General features: G+C 39.4%; 1 protein-coding gene across 3 annotated transcripts in view; it reads right to left on the minus strand.

The window, feature by feature from the left end:
- CAPZA2 (capping actin protein of muscle Z-line subunit alpha 2) overlaps positions 1-17,272 on the minus strand; it is a 33,099-nt gene extending 15,827 nt beyond the window's left edge. The window contains exons 1-2 of one of the 3 annotated variants that reach the window (XM_086747518.1): positions 17,161-17,272; positions 1,403-1,466 (exon numbers count right to left, since the gene is read on the minus strand). In XM_086747518.1, the coding sequence (XP_086603644.1) occupies positions 1,403-1,466; positions 17,161-17,199 (103 nt within the window). In that variant the 5' untranslated portion in view covers positions 17,200-17,272. Of the gene's footprint in view, positions 1-1,402; positions 1,512-14,418; positions 14,497-17,160 lie in introns of those variants that run through there. The other 2 variants (XM_086747505.1, XM_010122625.2) reach the window with 2 other exon arrangements.
- Between the last annotated feature and the right edge of the window lie 1,534 nt (positions 17,273-18,806).

An 18,806-nucleotide genomic window follows, 5' to 3' on the forward strand; every position in this document is an offset into this window, starting at 1 on the left:
TTAATGCACTGATCATTAACTAATTGATCATTAATCTCGCTATAACATTTGAAACTCTTCTGAAGATTCCCAAGATATCATGCAAGTGAAAAAATAAACTGGAATATATTTGAAGTATTTTTTCCTTAAAAAAAACCCAAACCAACCAAACAAAAAACAACAAAAAACACCCACCCAAGCAACACCTCCCCCCTAACAAAAATAAAGCCACATTACAAAACAATAAAACACCTCAAATGGAAAGAAACCCTACAAACCCCAAAAAACCCACACCAAAATGAATAAAATCACAATTTATAAAATTGGAATTTAAAGCTCTCTCTCTCTTTTTTTAAGAAGTCAGTCTGAATCTCATTGAACATTGGTCGCACATTTATGATCAAATGTTTTTTTATGTGTATTCAAACACATTATACTCTGTTACTGAGCAGGTAGTTGCAACTATGAACTAGTGTAACAATAACGTTTACAGCAGTACTGCTGTAAGACATGGTATTAACCTTCAGGGAGCTGGTTTAATGAGCTGCTCACCAACAGTTCATTTCACAAATGCAGCACAAGCTAAGTTTAAATAATAATCACCTTGTCACAGTTTAACTGAAGAAAAAGGTACTTCTAAAAACATTACATCCTTTAACAAATTTAAGCTTTCTCCAGCTTGACACTGACTAAAAGTTTAGTGTACTAAACATACCTCTTTACTTAAATAGCATCAGAGCTATCTGTAAGCTACAGTTACGAAATGCAGGCCCTCCTATGTGATACATATGCCCATATATCTTAATGCAAGACAAATACAACAATTTTAAAAGAAAATTTAAACAATTTAGAAGAAAAATAACATCTTAGGTAAAGTTCAGAAGCTAATTTAAGATTTCCTTTCAGCTTACCAGTACACTCAGTAAAATGAGCTGTGTCCAGAATTTAAGGGTTAAAAATGTTTGATGATTAATATTCTTTCCACAACTGGCATCAATCAGTAGTACTTTGTATATTCAAGGTTAAGTTTTTGTAATCATATTCCTTCTTAAAAAAAAAAGACCATTTTAATTTCAGCTAGTTTAACTTCTGTTGAAAAATGTAATAGTCTATCAAAGACTGGGGGAAAAAAACCAAACATGTGTCTTCTAAAAGAAAACCCTAGCAACTGCTAATTAATGACCAATTAAAAACAGAAAGAAAGCTCATTCTCACATCCCAAAGCCAAGTGGTATTTCCCCCCTTTTGCATTTAAGCTCCAAGTTCTCTTGTGACTGCAAAGCTTATTATGCCAAGCTACAAAACGAGCTCTCACAGCAAGTGAGCTACTAAAATACAAGCTACATGAAATTCAGGAAAGTAATCAGCAATACAATTTTAGATACAGATACCTTAAAAGAAAGGACAGAACAGACAGACTCACCATTGAACACCTCATTGAATTCCCCAGGAGGAGCATGAATTATGAATTTTGCTGCTATACGCACCTTAAATACAAAAACAATTATGTGGTTGTACACACTTTTACTCATTCCTATTCAAACCAAAGATGCATTGTACAGCTTTAATACCCAGACATGAAATCGTACAACTCCCACTGCTTCATATTTGTTTACATTAAACTACTCTGTCAGAAACACAGAATATAAAGTTACACCTCTTAAAACAGAATAGAGAAGATTATATGTGATGGAAGCAGATATTGAGCCACTCATGTTTTGTATTACTGCCAGAGAAAAAAAAAAAAAAAAAAAAGAAAAGATGTAACAAATAAGATCAATAACACATTCACAATCTATGTCAACTTTCAGTCCATGGATGCCTGAGTATCAAAACACATTCCAAGAGAGCCAAAAATTATGATGAAGACCAATCTTAGAATCACAGAATCACTAGGGTTGGAAGGGACCTTCAAAGGTCATCTAGTCCAACCCCTCTGCAAGGAGCAGGAGATCTTCAAAGCTTCTCCTCTCTTTTAACTACACATTCCATGGTTCTAAACTTTCCAAAAGGCCCACAGCTAGACAGTAATCAATGGATTACATAAGCTTGAAAATACTTGTGCAGACACTAAAGCATGTAATTTCATCTGCGTCTACCTGTAAGGCCGCTTAGTAACACAGTATCAGCAGATAAAGTTTAAAAAAAACAACACCTTAACAACTACTTTAATGTAAGTCCTCCAACAATTTTCTTCAGCTTAATTTCTTGCAGACAAAACGCAGTATAAACCAGTGCTTCCACTAAAAGTATGTGCACCTGCCCTGGCTTTCCCCATCCTTCTGCTTGCACAAGCACTTGTACAACTGCCCAGTGAGCAAAATTAGAAAGGTTGTTTTTTTTTTCTCCAGACTAGTTCCCTGAATTGGTTCAATGCACAGCTGCAGACACATCTGCTTGCAAACGAAACATTTTTTTTTTTTTTTAATGTGAAGCAACCTTAAAATTTTTCAACTATTACCTTATTTGTAGAATGTCACTCAGCAGACTTGCTTTCATTCACTCTTCTTTCTCCCTTAAATTGTTAAGGGCACCTATTCTAAACGTAAATAAATGGATGCTGGTTTCCTAACTTAGCCTGACAAAAGTTCCTATCTGTCACACTCTACAGTAATCTAAGTTCAGGAGACATTCAAAGCTCTCTTGCATCCTTGGTACAATGTCGTTGTTCAAACACAGGATACTACCTCAATCATAGTTCTCATTTCTAACACATTCATTTGTTTCTATCAAAACTGGGAGATTCAGTGTCTGCACTCTCTGGGCTTCCTGCTTGAAATTAAGGTGTTTGAGAAGCACATCCTCCATTAACAAATACCTAAAAATAACCAAAGAATGCTTTACACTTACACATTTGTATATATTTGAAACTATAAAAGAACTGTCTACAGCTGTTGAACTGACTTGTAAATAGCTTTTACAGTTGAGGGTAGCAATACAGCCAGTTCGGGCCTCTGGTTCTTAACTGGGCCCAAGTTTCAGACAATTGTCTCTAGGAGAGGTGGCTCAACCTTAGAGTGCCTTGAGAGCCCACTTAGCTGCCTCATTAGCAGTGTTCAAACCTCAATGAGATCCCAAATGACTAGCCCAGGCAGCTTTCTGCTCACTAACAGTCAGCACACCCTGGCTAATGGAAATTTTAAGGCTGTCAAGTTCCCAAATTTCTAAATGGAATACTACTTTCTGGATTGCAGACAGCTTTTATCTGCTGCCTCAAATACCTAAATCAGAACTCCTCTTTCCACGTAAACATAAATTTGCATTATTCTGAGATAAACGCCACAAGGTTTACTCTTCTCAAACGAGACACACAGAGACAAGAGCATCATCTTCTACAGCAGCTTACTACAGCACTTGCCCAGCTAAGAAAGCATGACTTGGATTGTCTCCTTTGACCCAAAAGAATGTAAACTCATCTGCATTAGCCAGAGATCACCCCAACCACCAGTCTATACACTGGCACATACTCTGCAGATCTCCTGCTGAAGTCAGGGCACTCTGTACACAACTCAATCCAAAGCTATCTAAAGGACGCGAAATATAGCTAAGCTACAGTACTATTAAAGCACTCATGAATGAGAAGGGCAAGACAGATTCCAAGGCTCTGTTACCAGGAGATTTTATCAAATGACCAATTAACAAAGTCTGGGATCAGACTGGAATTTAGGCGTCACACTTCAGAGCAGGAATTTAGTTGTGCTTTCAGCATGACTATCAGGCTGACTCCCAGCTCAAAGTTAGATGAAGGAACGCCGCTTCTCAGTTCTGATTCAATTTCAGGACATGAACAGAACTACCTACCCACCCCTGCCAAGGCCAGGCTAGCTCTGGGCAAGAGAAGAAACAAGACTTATTTAAATGAGCAAAATTAAGCAAAACTTGGGTGCCCAAATTGCACTCTGAATGACCATGTGCTTTAAACTGGTAGTATCTGTAAAGTAAGATATTTAGTCTGTACTAAAACTGGAATGATACCTCATTTTCAGCTGTTTTGGTAATGTAAAACTGGTTTTGCTTCTTTTTTTTTTGTTATCAATAAGAACTACTCTATCAGTCTGGTTAGCTATAGTACGAGTAATATCCCTTCAGAAGAATTCAGTTACAGATGTTTCCTCAGGACAGACCAGCCTAAACATTGCTTTTAATGAACATTTTACTAGTAAATTCAATTCCTTAATGATATTTTTTTTTTCGGTGTGATAATTCAGAATAGAGGCCACTTTTTACAGGACAGACAAACACAATCATGCAAATTTGCAATGAACATCGCATCAAGAAGTATATTCATGCTTACAGAAGCAAGAAAACTAATGCGTCTTCAGAAGCTGAGAGTCTGCCAGCTAAGACATGCACTGTATTTTGCTGATCTGCCTCTGTGAAGCCCGTTTAAAACTAATTCACTTTTCTCCAGCAATTAAACCAAATTATGTATGGAGACGAGTATCTGAAAAAGCCGTATTTCCCTGACTCACACATACAAGAAGCCCATATAAAAATTAAATCCAGTAGTCTCACTTAACACATTAAAACTGAAAAGCACTTACAGCCTCTTTATTGCCACTGAGTTCTTCCAGAAATAAGTGCTCTAAGGGTTGTTTTTCTGTTTTCGAAAACCAGACTGATACTGAAGGATAAATGAACACACTTTCATGAGTCTCAATGAGATGATCTCCCCCTTTTGGCAGTAAAAAGCAAATGGCTCAGCTATCACTTGAGGAAGCATAATTTAAACAGAAGAATAGTCCTTAGAAAATGTGCTGTTTATGGGCAAATTAAAAAAAATAAAATGCACATATAACAGGAGATGTATTACTTGTAATATGAAGCAACAGGCAAAAAACTCAACTGCAATATAGTCCGGTTGAGATACAAAGTTATTTTTGCTGACAACTATTTAAGAAAACACTTCAATCAGATGCATTTACAGTTGAAACCAATGCTGGTTATTCAATACATTCAGACTTTAAAAAATGGATTAGAATTGATTTGAACAAGTTAAAACAGAAACAACATAACATTTAAAAAAAATCTAAATGATAAGACCTTCTTCAGTCAAGAGAACTGCACCTTCACACACAGTACAAGAGCCTTATACACATATCAGGAAGTAACAAAAAAGTAGGTTAGTTTAGTATTCCTTTAGGAAACTCAAAAACTAAGACCGAGAAATCACCTGATGTTTTTCCACTTATTACCATAGTTACTCCCAAAACACCACCTGAAGTTTAAGACAGTGTTTTATTGTCGTAGCTTCCAAGATCAGATTTACAGCCACTGTTTTCAGTTACGTGTCTGCAGAGTAATTTGCAAGAAACTATAAACATCAGAGTTCACTAATCCAGAACATCTGATCATCAGTGGTTCACAAAAAGCATGAAACATTGAGAAGGGAAGCATTTCCCACTGCAGGTGTGTTCTCTATCCAATTTTCATATAAACACCAGTCACAGTCATCAATTCTCGCTTAAATGGAAGTCTGATAGGAAAGAGCTAGTGAGATTTACTTTCTCAATTCAAGCGAAGCCAAATGCTACCCATCACATCAGTTACAAGCTTTTTGATTTTATAAAGTAAACTATTTCAGTTAAGGTAAAAATTCAGACTAGAGAAGCTTAGTGAAAGAGAAAAGGACAGGTTTTTGTATGCAGTGAGCATGGATATTAGGCATAATAATGCCTAATTCTTCATTCTGCTATAGATTAAAACAACTGGTCTATCAACAAATGCCTACACTGTCCACTTGCAGTTTTCAGATTACACAGGCACAGAGGTAGTAATGTACAGGATGGCATCAGTGATGCTAAATCTGTGAAACAATGGGAAAAATATGAAAACAAGGCAATCTATTATCTCAAGGCATTACACCCATGACATACATAGAGAAATCCTACTTTTCTACCTTCCCCATACTGAGACATTCTGAAGTTTGTTTTATTTCGAAGAAGTTATATGTAGCAACTTCAAATGCCCCCAAACCACTCTTCCTGTTCCTGGCACATCGGAACTGACACTGGTTGAAAAAGCCTGACCTTCTGCACTGTATGTGCCTATATATGGTCATGAATACGTGCTCGCAGCAGTGCAGGGGCTCCTGCAACGCCGTGCCACTGTCAGCTCCACTAAGATATGCTCATTCCTGATAATCAGCTAGGGTACACCTAACAATAAAAGAGGTATTAAAACGTCAGTTAGCTTTTCTCTTTTCCCCTCCCTTTCCCCTTTTCTTTTCCCTTTTTAAATTTAACTGAAATACAGCTGTATTTGCCAAGGCACTCTGACAGCTCACTCCTTCAATCATCAGCCACGCTGTGCAGGAAAAAACACACTGGTAAGCAAGATGCTGTGAAACCACATACTTTGCCCTTACTCTTTCCTACACATCACTTATTTCAAGTTCAGCTGTGAAGTCCTTGCAGCAGGGAGACCCACCCTTCCTCTACACTCATAACAGGTTAAAGTTTACTGCTCCAGAGCAATAAAAATAGTGAAGTAGTTATTAAAAGCCCTTTTCACCTTAAAAATACACTAAAATTTGGAGGCGGAGGGATGAAAAAGTAACAGAAGACCTCTGATACATTTCCACTCAAAGACAACTTTGTTGCTAATCACGGGGGGGGGGGGGGTGGGGGGGGGGGTGGTGTGGTGTGTGGAGAGAAGAGAGAGAGTTTCCAGCAGTTACTTTTATCGGTGATTACAGAAAGTACTACAGAAGGAGTAAGGTGTTGTATATCGTGCATTTATATTCCCAATTCCTAAACGCACCCTTACTTCCTTACAAAACAACCAAATCTTCCACTCACAGGAACCTATGTTTGACAAAAAATTAGATGAGATATACATCACATCTGGGAGAAGGCAGCTCTTTGCTTCTGCTCTAGGAACAGTAAAGAGTCCGAAGAGTCCTATTGCCAGTGTTATGCCTTCTGCCGTAGCTCTTGCTGGTTCACGATGGCTTTCTGCAGGCAACTTAGCAAACGGCTTTGTCTTGACCCACTGAACTCTATTTACAGGTAGCTACAGGGGTTTTTCACAATTAGCCTGCAGCTACAGAAATATTAACACAGTTAAGCTGATTCAAACTGAACAAAAGTTCAAATTCTCTCAAGACCCTGCAATTCACACTCAGAATAACATGCAAGTCGTTCAGGGATCCTTCTTGTACCACCTGGAGTGATACCAGACAAAAGACTTCTCAGTTTTATTGAGTTCTGAGTTTGATTCAGACTCATGTTTTGAGTTCAGCTGAGCCATTATTTTTCAATATGTACACTTTCTAATGAACAAACTGCTCTGACATCTTCTAACAGTCAAAATTAGTTTTGCATTGACACATCTAGCACAGCAAGGAACACAGTCTAAGGTTCAGTCATTTTTCAAGACACAATGCCTGATAATGTGTCAGTACTGCAAGCATCAACATAGTTTGTGAGTTTGCAAACGCTTCAATGTTTAAAAAAAAAAAAACAAAAACAACCAAACAACCGGCTTCTCCTTTGAACAGGTAGATACTCGGTATTACGGGCTCCAATTACTCATTAAATTCTTAGGTTAGATACTTCCCAGGATGTTACACCAGCAACTACAATACAGCTTTTACAATAAAAAAAAAGAGCTAAGAGTGTTTCATAAGTGGCATAAACTGACCTAATACCATTCTGCTGCAACCACCGAAAGGACTAATCTCCCTGCCTCTCTTCCCAAATAAGCCCTGTGGTTCCTTCTTACAAACTCCTTTGTATCACCAGTGCTCATCTATTTATGTGAACATCCCGAGAAGCAAATTGATCCAGCTAAAGAACAGCTTCAGAAGGTGGCAAGAACATAGCAACCAATATACTTATTAAGAGAGCTTTAAAGAAATATTGCTTCTTGCTGCTAACAGTTTTGCGAGGTAAATAAGCCTTCAAATGGCCAGATAAGCACTGAGAACATGTATGTGAGAAAGGCAGTACCCCATGTCAGCAGCAAGTTGTCTTCTCAGCATCTCATGAAACCTCACCTATACCTGTGGGTATAATTTCCAATAGCGAAGAAGCATCCCGAAACATGCAGCACCTCACACAAACAGGGAGCAAAGGCAGTGACTCTGGTAGAGAGGGAATTAATGTAAGATGTACTGTTGCAACTGCTTTCCTACCAAGCTCAACTGAAAAATGCACTGTAGTATTCAATTCACTTCTGCTTCTGGGAGAGCTGAGGAAGAAAACACTGCAAAAATGTGGTTTTGTGGCACAGGAAAGGAGGGGCACATTCCACGCCTATGGCTTTGACTGAACAGACATTTCCTTCATAGTAATGCCTGAAGCTGCATTGCATTTCCAGAACGTGCGTCTTCCTCAATTATTTTTAAAACACAAGTATTTAAGAGTATGTAACAGTACCAGCACTTAATAGTGGTGCAAAAAGTAAATCTTACACAGTGTGAGGTAGTCTAGCTGCATTCTTTCTACCGGAAGAAGTGACTTGGATAGTGAGATTTATTTTCACAAAAAGAACCACTTTGAAAGGTGATGATTGTTTCACTGTAGGGCCTTTCAACAGCAGTGTATCTAAATATTAAAGTCTCCATCTTAAAAATCACTTTACACATCACATTACATTAAGATGAAAGATTAAAAAAACAACCCAAACCTTGTATCAGGTACAGATAGCAAAGAGGAATACAAAAGCAATGTAGGCTACTTGGGTGACACACAGGTTGAACTAGAAAAAAAAAATTAGAGTAGATAAATCTGCCCCATGTCATTTTGCAGTTACTTTTACTATTCCTAACTATGCCTAACTGGACACATTTTTACGTCACGCATTTCCCATATTTTAGTTCATAAACATATTAAAAGAACTGTACTGGTCTCAAATTAGTGAAAGAAATATGTTATGTTTGCAGATGTTAAAGGAGCAAGATCAACCTGAAACTTCAGCTTCAGCTATCACCATCAATTCCCAAAAGCTCCGAACTGAAAAAAAATTCCTTCTTATTATTAATACAGACAGTAGAGTACATTGTATTATTTTTCCCCACATCTGTATTTCTCTGAAAGCCTATGCCTTCTCAGTAGATGTCTGAAAAACAAATAAGCTGAGAAAACTACATACATGCAAAAGTGATTCTAAAATTAGTGATAGCACTACATGTCCCAAATTTGTTATACAGAAGACTCTTCCTGCAGTGTCTTTACTGCAAGTTTTTATCTCTAATGTAGTAGTCCTTTTTCCAGATATGTACACGAAAGCTCATAATATGAGCAACAAGGTAAGAGGGAATTAAAAACATCTCAGGTTCACAATTCAGACAAAAGTTGCTTTCAGTAACTTCCAAAGGACTTTCTGAGAACAAAAGCAAAGAAAAAACCAACTTAACAAAAAAAAAAAAAAGCCAACCCAAAAAAAGGATGAATAGGTGTGTCCAATAAAGCAGCATTAAGTTCCAGTCTCAGAAGACTATATATTGGGTGCTTTAAAACATAAGTATCTCAAATTATGATTCTTAGGTACTTCCATTTAACTGCAGGTTCAAGTCTCGGCATATGTAACCAACACAAGAAGCAAAATATTACTTTGGGAAGCATGCCAGAGGCTAGCACTCCCTTTGCTAAATGGAAATCTCATATGATTTGACAAAGGTCTAGTGCAGTCATCGGTCCAATGTAAATTTATGAGTAAATCCTATCCATAAAACCTTTAGAAGATGAGCAATTGCATACTTTGCTTATGGATCAGATAGACAACAGATAATAAGCATTAAAAAAAAAAATCTCAGCATTTCCTTGCAAAAGTCATTTGCAAACTGGAAAAGCAGTACAATTTTACATTTAGTGGAAAGCAAAAGCATTAACTTTTGTTTGAAAAGTGAACGGTGTAAGAAGCAGCCAACAAAGACTTCACAAACAAAGAAGGCAATAGCATCATCTCCCACATAGAGAATCAAGACGTTCTGTCAGCCCAGCATACTCAGCCCAGGTGCTCCTCAGCTGCAGCAACCACACCCCTCTTCCTCAGCAGTCTTTACAGAGGGGTATCTACTGTAACATAAAAAGCACTTGGTTCACATTTGCACAGCATTCTTCCACCACAAAGCCTAAATTTTTAAAGTGATCCTTCCTACTACTCCAACTTCATTATTTATAATTAGATACTCCAAGGACACCAAGCCTGGATTCAATAGCAGCAGGGAGAGAAAAGGAACAAGATCAGAGCTTGCTGTATGAAAAATGTCTTTATTAAACGTCATAGAATAAGGTGCCACCTTAACTGTATGCACCTGTGTCTTAAAATTCTCTACTCTACCTAATTGTTCAAAAGTTTTAATGCCCTCTGTCAAGTTAAGAAAGTATTTGAAGTGTTTTACATTTCAGAAGCTTTTTACTCAAAGTTAAAAAGTAATTTCCATATGCTGACAAATGTGCTTTTATTTAGAATCATAGAACAGTTAGGGTTGGAAGGGACCTTTAAAGGTCATCTAGTCCAAATCCCCTGCAAGGAGCAGGGATATCTCCAACCAGATCAAGTTGCTCAGAGCCTCATCCAACCTGGCCTTGAACATTTCCAGGGATGGTGCATTCACCACCTCTCGGGGCAACCGTTCCAGTGTTCCACCACCCTCATTGTAAATTTTTTTTTTTCTAATGTTTAATCTGAATCTACCTCCCTCTATTTTAAAATCATTACCCCTCATTTCTGCATAAGCAGTTCAAATTCCTTTACACTCTGCTTTCAGAAATTGGAAGCGAATTTTACACCAAGCTGCCTGAGAAAAATACACCGGTTTGGCTAAATGATGCGGCTAAAATCCTTATCCTACTCCTCTTTGACCACCAAAAACTGAAATAAACCAAAGATGGTATTTCACAGCAGAACTGCAGGTAGATGACTGTGATGGTGGGCAACAGAACCTTATCTGTTATATCACAAATTATTGTCTCTGATTTCATTACTGTATTTGTCAATAATTTGTTCTATTACCCTCCTCTATTTTTGATTCAATTTGTTCCTCTTATCTACTTAAATGGTAAGAGGAAATCAGCAAGCTTCTGCAAGAGTTCTGTGAGCACAAAGGCAGCAAGAACGGGGCTTTTGATGGTCCTGAGGTGCTACTGCATTATAAATACTCCATGACGTGGTAAGTCATAATCCACAAAAAGTACCTAATTTCTTCAAACTACCATGAACAAAAGAATACAGGAACTGCAGTTTTAGAAATCACTGATCTTATATTTAGATTAACAGGTTTCATTTGTATTCATTGTCAGGCTTCAGAAAATTATTTTTAACTTGTCAAAAATGCAGACAATTTTGCTTTGCATAATAACTTTATGTGGAGATGCACAGTGAAAAGACAAGCAGCATTGGATACAAGTTGCAACAATTAAATATTAAGAAAAGTTTATGACTATGGGTGTAGTCAAACATTGCAACATGTCACCCAAAGAGCCTGTGTCTCCATCCTTGGAGATATCCAAAACTCAAAGTGCAAGTCCCTTAGCAACCTGATCTAAGTTGGCCCGCTTTCACCAAGCAGCATTTGGGTCACCTCCAGAAGTTTCTTCCAGCCTGCATGACTCTACAAATAAATGAAGTTATTATTTGCAGTTATACATACAGTATATGATCATTTCTTTCAGACAGCGTTGAACACTTCTGTAATTTCCTAAAGTGATTAAAATTTCTATTCTGTCCTTCAATCTCAAGGGTATTAACACATTTTTTAAAAAATTAATTCCTAACTCAAGGCCACACACTATGATATCTCAGGATGCACATACAAACCTCAGTCTTGGAAGGACTGCTATATTCAGAATTACATGTCAGGCCGAGAAGCACTCCCAACTTCATCATTCTTATTAAAGAATTTCCTCCACACAACTTCTGTTACATTTCACTTGTACAAAAATGTTAACTCTCCCAACTCTGATAATGCAGTAAGCTAAACAGAAGATACGCTTAAACAGTGACTGAGTTATTTCACATTTAAGTATTAAAGGTTTTTCAACCTGTCATAGGAACATGCTACAGCATTTCTAGTTCCATTCAGAATGCAAATATAAACAGGAACCAGAGACCTCACAAGGTCCTCCTGCTAGACACTTTAGCAAAGATCCACTTTTAAATATAAAACAAAGCACACACTCATGAATATAAAGAAAGAACATTAAGGACACTTGCAAAACTTTACCTTAAGTTTACCTTACAGATTACAGCGCAAGTATACCCAGAAAAGGCTATTCAAATCCTGGTTCTGCTCCAACACATTTGGCTTCTAATCATCTTTGGTCTCCAAGTCTCATTCAGGGCAATTTCGAAAGTCAGAATTCAAGATCCTTCCAAATTGAATGATTTAGAGCACATGTATTGTTTTAAACACACAACGTTTTTTTTTTAAAGTAACAGTTTCTTTGTAAAAAAAAAAAATCTGCTAATGCTTCCAAAGCAGTTTCAGGAAAAAGGTTTATGTTTGCATTAAGGAAACACCTGAACCTCCTGCACTGGTAGGCTTGTACACACAAGTGAGATCTGCTGTCAATGTATTATGTTTTAAAGACCAAGATACACACATGAGAGAACGCATTTTACTGGCATAGACTTTTCATCTCAGAGCACTGACTGAAGAAACAAGTTTTCCTTAAACAATCTGACAAAAATACACTGCAGAATTTTATCGGTGTAAGACACTCACTCTTATTACTTACATTTGCAGGTTTTGCAATTAATTTAAGAAGTTACAAAGTTACCCAATGCATCAGGAAATACCTGGAAGCTATGCTGGCTCATTTTCACAAATGGGACTACTTCCTTATCAGAAGAGAAGTTTTGTTCTAATTACATACAGCAAGCTGACCTACTGTTAAACCCCACCTTAGCCAGTAAGCCTCCCTGAACAAGTGGAACCACTGAGACATAACCTCACTGAGAGGTGTGGTTCCTTTTCTAGAATAATGTTTGACACCTCCCATATTAATATTTGCAGAACTTTATGGAATGCAGGAGCTAATTTTGCATTTAAAAAATGTGATGTGTTGTCCTTTCCTACAAGGATTCTCCCCTTTCCTCCCTGAAGGCACTCTGACTTCCTCAGGCTTTATCTTGATATCAACACAGCTATTTAACTCCTGTGCCTTGTACGGAAAAAGATACGCATAAAAAAAACCAAACCACCAAAACCAACTCCACAGTAAATACATCCCTTCAAGTCACAAAAATGGACTGCAGAACACTAGTTTTATGATTTAAATAGTTTTAGTCTTGTTTTGCATTTGCGCTATTATTTGTTAATGAATATTTGCATTACTAAACATAATTTTTACAGTAAAAACAGTAAGTTCCATTAATCATTGTCTATATTCATGTAGATAAATTGTAGCTTTTATATTCACACTAATATGCTCATTAAAAACATTTTAATTTACGCTTCTCTGTTCGACATAGCCACAGGTAGGAAAACAATTTCTACAGAAACTGGAATAAAATTAAACTGCAAAAAAAAGGTTACTAGACTTTAACAAACTGCTTCAAATACGCTGGATAAATAAATAGGTTTTGTATTCAAAACTTGTTAAGTGAGGATGCATTACCCATAGGAAAGGGACAGAAGTGATGACTTCTCATTGCTATCTCCCTTAAGAGTTCAGAGTTTCAAGATTTCCACCTCTCACACCTCATTTTTATTTACAGACTGAAGCAGACAAACTTTTTTTTCCACCTATCTAGAAGCTTTCAAGCTTTCAGTGACTTACATGAATAAAGCAACTACAAAACATTGTCTCACAAAAGCTGGTTTTAGCACTGGAAAATCCCTGGTACTGTCTACTAAAGCCAGTAACATTCATTGGCAATGGCCCAACTTCAGATCTTTGGATGTACACAAATCTTAGCGTATTTACTATAAATAATTATCAGATTTTTTTTAAAAAAAGCTTTTTCAAATTTATCCTCACACTTACTATCACCCCTGAGTGATAAGCAAGGCTTCAGAAATCTCATGCTAAAATGTGAACCTAAGGAACAAGACTGAGTTCAAAACCACTTATGCAATCTTGCATATTGAAATTATGTTCTTTCTGGCAATGGGCTCTTCTACTTCCTTGGTTTTAGAGCTTCTTTACTGGAACTGTAACTCTCTGCTTTGCCATTATTCCAATTCATGCTCTTTCTGTATTCTCAATTATGCTAAACACTGCAAGTTTTAAACCTGAATTATGTTACAGTTAAATACAGCCATCTTAAACTGACTACTAGACAGCAACAGGAAGGCATAGCCGCTGCAAGCAGAATTGCTTATTACCTCTGCAACTCCTAAATCTACTGACTATACACAAAGACAGACATGAATCAAAGACCTTTCAGAACTTGCCATATCACTACATCACTTGATCTCCTATTTACTTATGCTTTTACAGCATTATTAGGAGCTTGGTACAAAAGAGTTCTGTTAATTTTGTCTACCTTCTTCCCTCCTTGAATTTCAGCAGTTTTGGCCAGTGTTCTAGTCATGCCTCTATTGAAATTACCTACAAAACTATACCACCACCACCCCCCGCACCAGCCTTCGACACTATCAGTTCCATATCACAGGAGAAGAGTATATAAAGGAGCAATGTGATTTATCACCATGCAAATGAATGTTTGTCCATCTGCCCCTACTCCTACACTTATTTATAGTCCCAACTGGATGGGCGAGAAGGGTGTGCTTTTCAAATGTTATCCAGCTGATTTTTTTTTAGCTCAGTAAAACTCAATGTTTGAGAAAACATTTTTATGGAATTACACAAGCTTTAACTTCAAAAATACTTGCAGAAATCTTTCAAAACAAACATCCATGGAGACATTAGAACTTAATCAAAGCTGAAGAAATTAAGTTCAAAATCTCCACATGTATTGAGAACTTGCACTTCTAAATTTAATTCCTTACACAGAATTCATTTAGTAACTCACTAGAGCGCAAATCTATCTACTTAAAATCACAGTAACTTATACCTCCCCAAAATATTTTACCCTAAACTGAGTACTTATCAGCTATTTAATCCACTTGGAGTGCACAAGTATCTAGATCTTAGTTTAATACCACCAGAAAATTATTAAAGCTTTTAAGTTGTACACATTTTTACTGTAAAATGATAGCACAACTAAAACACATCAGAATGAAAATCTTGAGGCATCACAAGATCTGCATGGATATTTGCCTACTTTTCCAAGAGTTTGTAGTGTTACCCATCTTCACTTTATCAGATGATAAAATACATTGCCAGGCTTGGAAAATTCCGCTCATATATGATAATCAAATTTATACGTGACTGAAGTGGATAAAGGAATTAATTTAAATTTACAATGGAAGAGCACTGATTCTATTCACTTGTACTGAGGCAAGAAGCACCTCTGCATCCATTTTGGCAGAAAAGAAAAACTGGAATTAATGGATAGAAAAAAAAGTCAGAACTTAACTCCATCAGTCACAAAAGCACAGACACTACCTCTCAGATCAAATAGAGGCAAATTAAAACTGTCATCGTATCTTTTATTCTTTATATGACAGGACAAGAGGCAATGGGCACAAAATTAAACACAAGAGGAGCCATCCGAGAATAAGGAAACACATTTTTACTGCGCAGGTGACCAAGCATGGGCACAGATTGCCCAGCGAGGTTGTAGAGTCTCCATCCTTGGAAATTTTCAAAAGCCATCTGCACATGGTCCTGGGCAGCCTGCTCTAGATGACCCTGCTTAACAAAGGGGGTTGGACAAAATGACCTCCAGATGTCTCTTCCAACTTCAACCATTCTGTGGTTGATAACTTGTAGTCTAGGTATTTTCAAGCATACCCTCTACGAACAACATACTGGATTAGCGCTACCTGTGTTTTCTATAAGGGCCTGAAAGAATCATGGATTACCACATATGCTTCTTGATTCCATTACTACTTGTACCAACAGATAGGCAGTATTTGAACGTGAATTAAGGAGAGGAAGACACACTTAAAGCCTCCTGGAAAAAGACAGTGAGGTCCCATAGTGCTACGGATCTCATTGTGTATCAGTGCATCTCTAGTTCTGCAAAATGGTCCTATTAATCTCAAACATGCAGAAAATCTGCCTTATTGTAACTACTTAGCTGTTTTTAAGACTTCCTTCCTCTAACTTCAGATAAGCATGACACATAATTTATTTGATATCTCCCACATTTAAGCCATCTCACAGCTTCCACAGCCAGAAAAGCCTCAATTTTTCAAGTTGGAAATTAATAATACCATGTATTACATAAAGACATGAGCAGTGCACCAGCACCATTTACACAAAACACCACACCCCAGCTCTGAAACAGGCCGCTCCTATGAAGCTAGATCCAACAGAAGAAGACAAGGAGTACTGATACTGAGGTCTTGCAAGACACTCTGCTTCTTGTGAGATTTTTCTGGAAAAATCTGTCCTAAACGTAAGAAGTTTCCACCTTACATAAAAAGAGATGACATGTACATCTCAGTAACACAGACCCTCTGCTCCTTGACCTTACACTTCCCCAATTATTGTCTTCTAATAGGAAGTAAAATGGCCCTCCTCATTTCCCTACCCTCCCTCCTCTCCCTAATCTCCCGTAACCCATCTCCTCCCGGAGCCTGCGGGGTTGTGAAAGGGGAGGCGATGGCCAAGGCCGGCCCTGCTCTGTGGCCAGGGCCGCGGCACGGAGCCCCTCTTCGGGAGGACGGGGCCGGTGCTCCGGGGCAGCCGGCTGGCACGGGCAAGGCGCCTCGGAAACGGGAAGTGGAGGTGGGGGAAGGGGAAGAGAGAGTCCCTCCGCGCCTCTTCTGCCTCTCCCTACCGCCCTCCGCTCACCGCCCCCCCAGCGCACACCGGGAGGGGGGGGCGGCAAGCAGGGGCCGTGCCCACCGGCAGAGCGGCGGCGGCCGCTGTCTCCTCCACCGGACACCGGGCCCCGCCCCCCGCCGGGCCCGCACCGTACAAGGAGCGGCGGGAGATGCGCCGGGCCCGGCGCGGCGGTGGGGCCAGCCCTCCCCTCTGGCCTCCCCGCCGACCCTCCTCCCGGCCCCCCGACCGACGGGCCCGGCTGCAGGGCGACGACAAAACCACGAACCGCACGGTGAAAGCCGACCTCGCTCCGCGGCCTCCCGGCTCAGAGGGCCGGGGGGACAAAAGAGCTGCCTGGCCCGGCGCAGCACCCCCACCCCCCCGCTACCTTCTCCTCGTCAGACAGCTGCTCCTCCAGGTCCGCCATCTTCCCGTCCGGCTCCGGCCGCCGCCGCCCCCGTCTCCTCCCTCCCAGGCAGGAAGGGCGGGGCCCCCCGGCTCGTTGCGCGGCTCGCTGGGGAGGTGGCGTCTCTGCGCATGCGCAGGCCAGGGGTGGCGGGGATAGTGCTGTGTGGCAGTTGGAGGGGTGGGGGTGTCGTGTGTGCCCATGTCCATGTCCATGTTCACGAGATGGTCCCTGTCGTGGTGCTCAGGGGAAGTAGGGAGCTTCAGCCGGTGGCTGAGTATTGTGGCAGAGGGAACGGGGGGGGAAGCAGGGTGTCAGGGCCCGCTGTGCCCCTTAGGGCATCTTCATATTGAGCAGTAGGGGTTCCCATCTGTGTTTTAATAGCAAAAGGAGTTATTTAAGTAAGATCACTGGAAATCTGGGCAAGCAGAACTGAGAATTGCCAGGTTTCAGGCATCCCCTTGGCTGTGCACCCAAATGCGGGTTAGCGGATTTGAGTGCCGGAGGGCGGCGGAGCCCAGAGAGATGGTAGAGATCTCTGTTACTGTAACAGAGACTGAGGAAATAGATTGTGTGAGATGGTTGGAACTCTAGAAGATTGAACATGGAAAAAGGAATGTGGTGAACTGGAAGACTGGAAGAAAAAGAAAAATAAATGGATTGGAAATTTTTTTTACCACAAGAATAAGAAAATGTGAAGGCTTTCTTCCAGCAGTGTGACATTGCAGGTGCACAGAGAAGCATTTGATATGGCAGCTTGCAAAGATTGCCTGGAAGAAGACAATAGAAGTTTAAGAAAAGCTGTAATAGAGGAAAGAAAACATTTGTGTAGCTCAAACTAGTGAAATTCTATATCCTCTTCCAACAGTGACTCAGGTAAATCCCCGGGTGATGGGAGTGGTGAGAGAACAAGGCAGTATGTGTTGGCACTTCCTGGGAATGCTTCCTCGCTGGCAGCTGTGGTGTAGAAGATGGTCTTCCTCCTCAGTGACTTCCTTCTAACAAAGAATGTTGAACTGTTCTTCAAGGGTCAGGTAGACAGTGGGAAGTTTTGTTTTCTTCCAGGAGCAAAATCAGATTGGGAAAACAGATAAGCAGGAGAAGCTGCTTTGATAATGATCTGTTCCAGCAGCAGAGAGACAGTCACAGACTCTGTTCTGCAGAAGGTGAAAAACTGCAGAGGCCTAAAAAGGAAACCAGGAGACTCAGATCACGTTTTTGATAAATACTTCCTCTTCCTTGATCAAAAAGTAGAAAGAACATGGGAAATACTGGTGTTAGCCAAGTAGAGTGTTTGGGTTTTGTGGAACACTGGGATAAAATCTGAATAAAATCGGGTGTCTGTAGGCTTCATCTCATTAATATGGGTGCCAGTTTTCTGGATGATACAAGAGCAAGGGCAGCTGAGAAAACAAAATAAATATCCTCATTCCATATTTTACAAAAGGACAACGCTAAAGAATTATGAAGTAAATACCTTTTCCAAACAATGTAACATTTGTGTGTCTTTCAGTTTATTAATGTCTGCCTATTAATGTTAGAAAGCTCAAATATGTAAGACAATTTGGAGCTTGAGAAAGATTGTATGATAGTATAACAAAGCTATCGTCTTGTATGACATTGAAATT

This window comes from Chlamydotis macqueenii, chromosome 1 (assembly GCF_036417535.1).
Source record: "Chlamydotis macqueenii isolate bChlMac1 chromosome 1, bChlMac1.mat, whole genome shotgun sequence".
NCBI lineage: Eukaryota > Metazoa > Chordata > Aves > Otidiformes > Otididae > Chlamydotis > Chlamydotis macqueenii.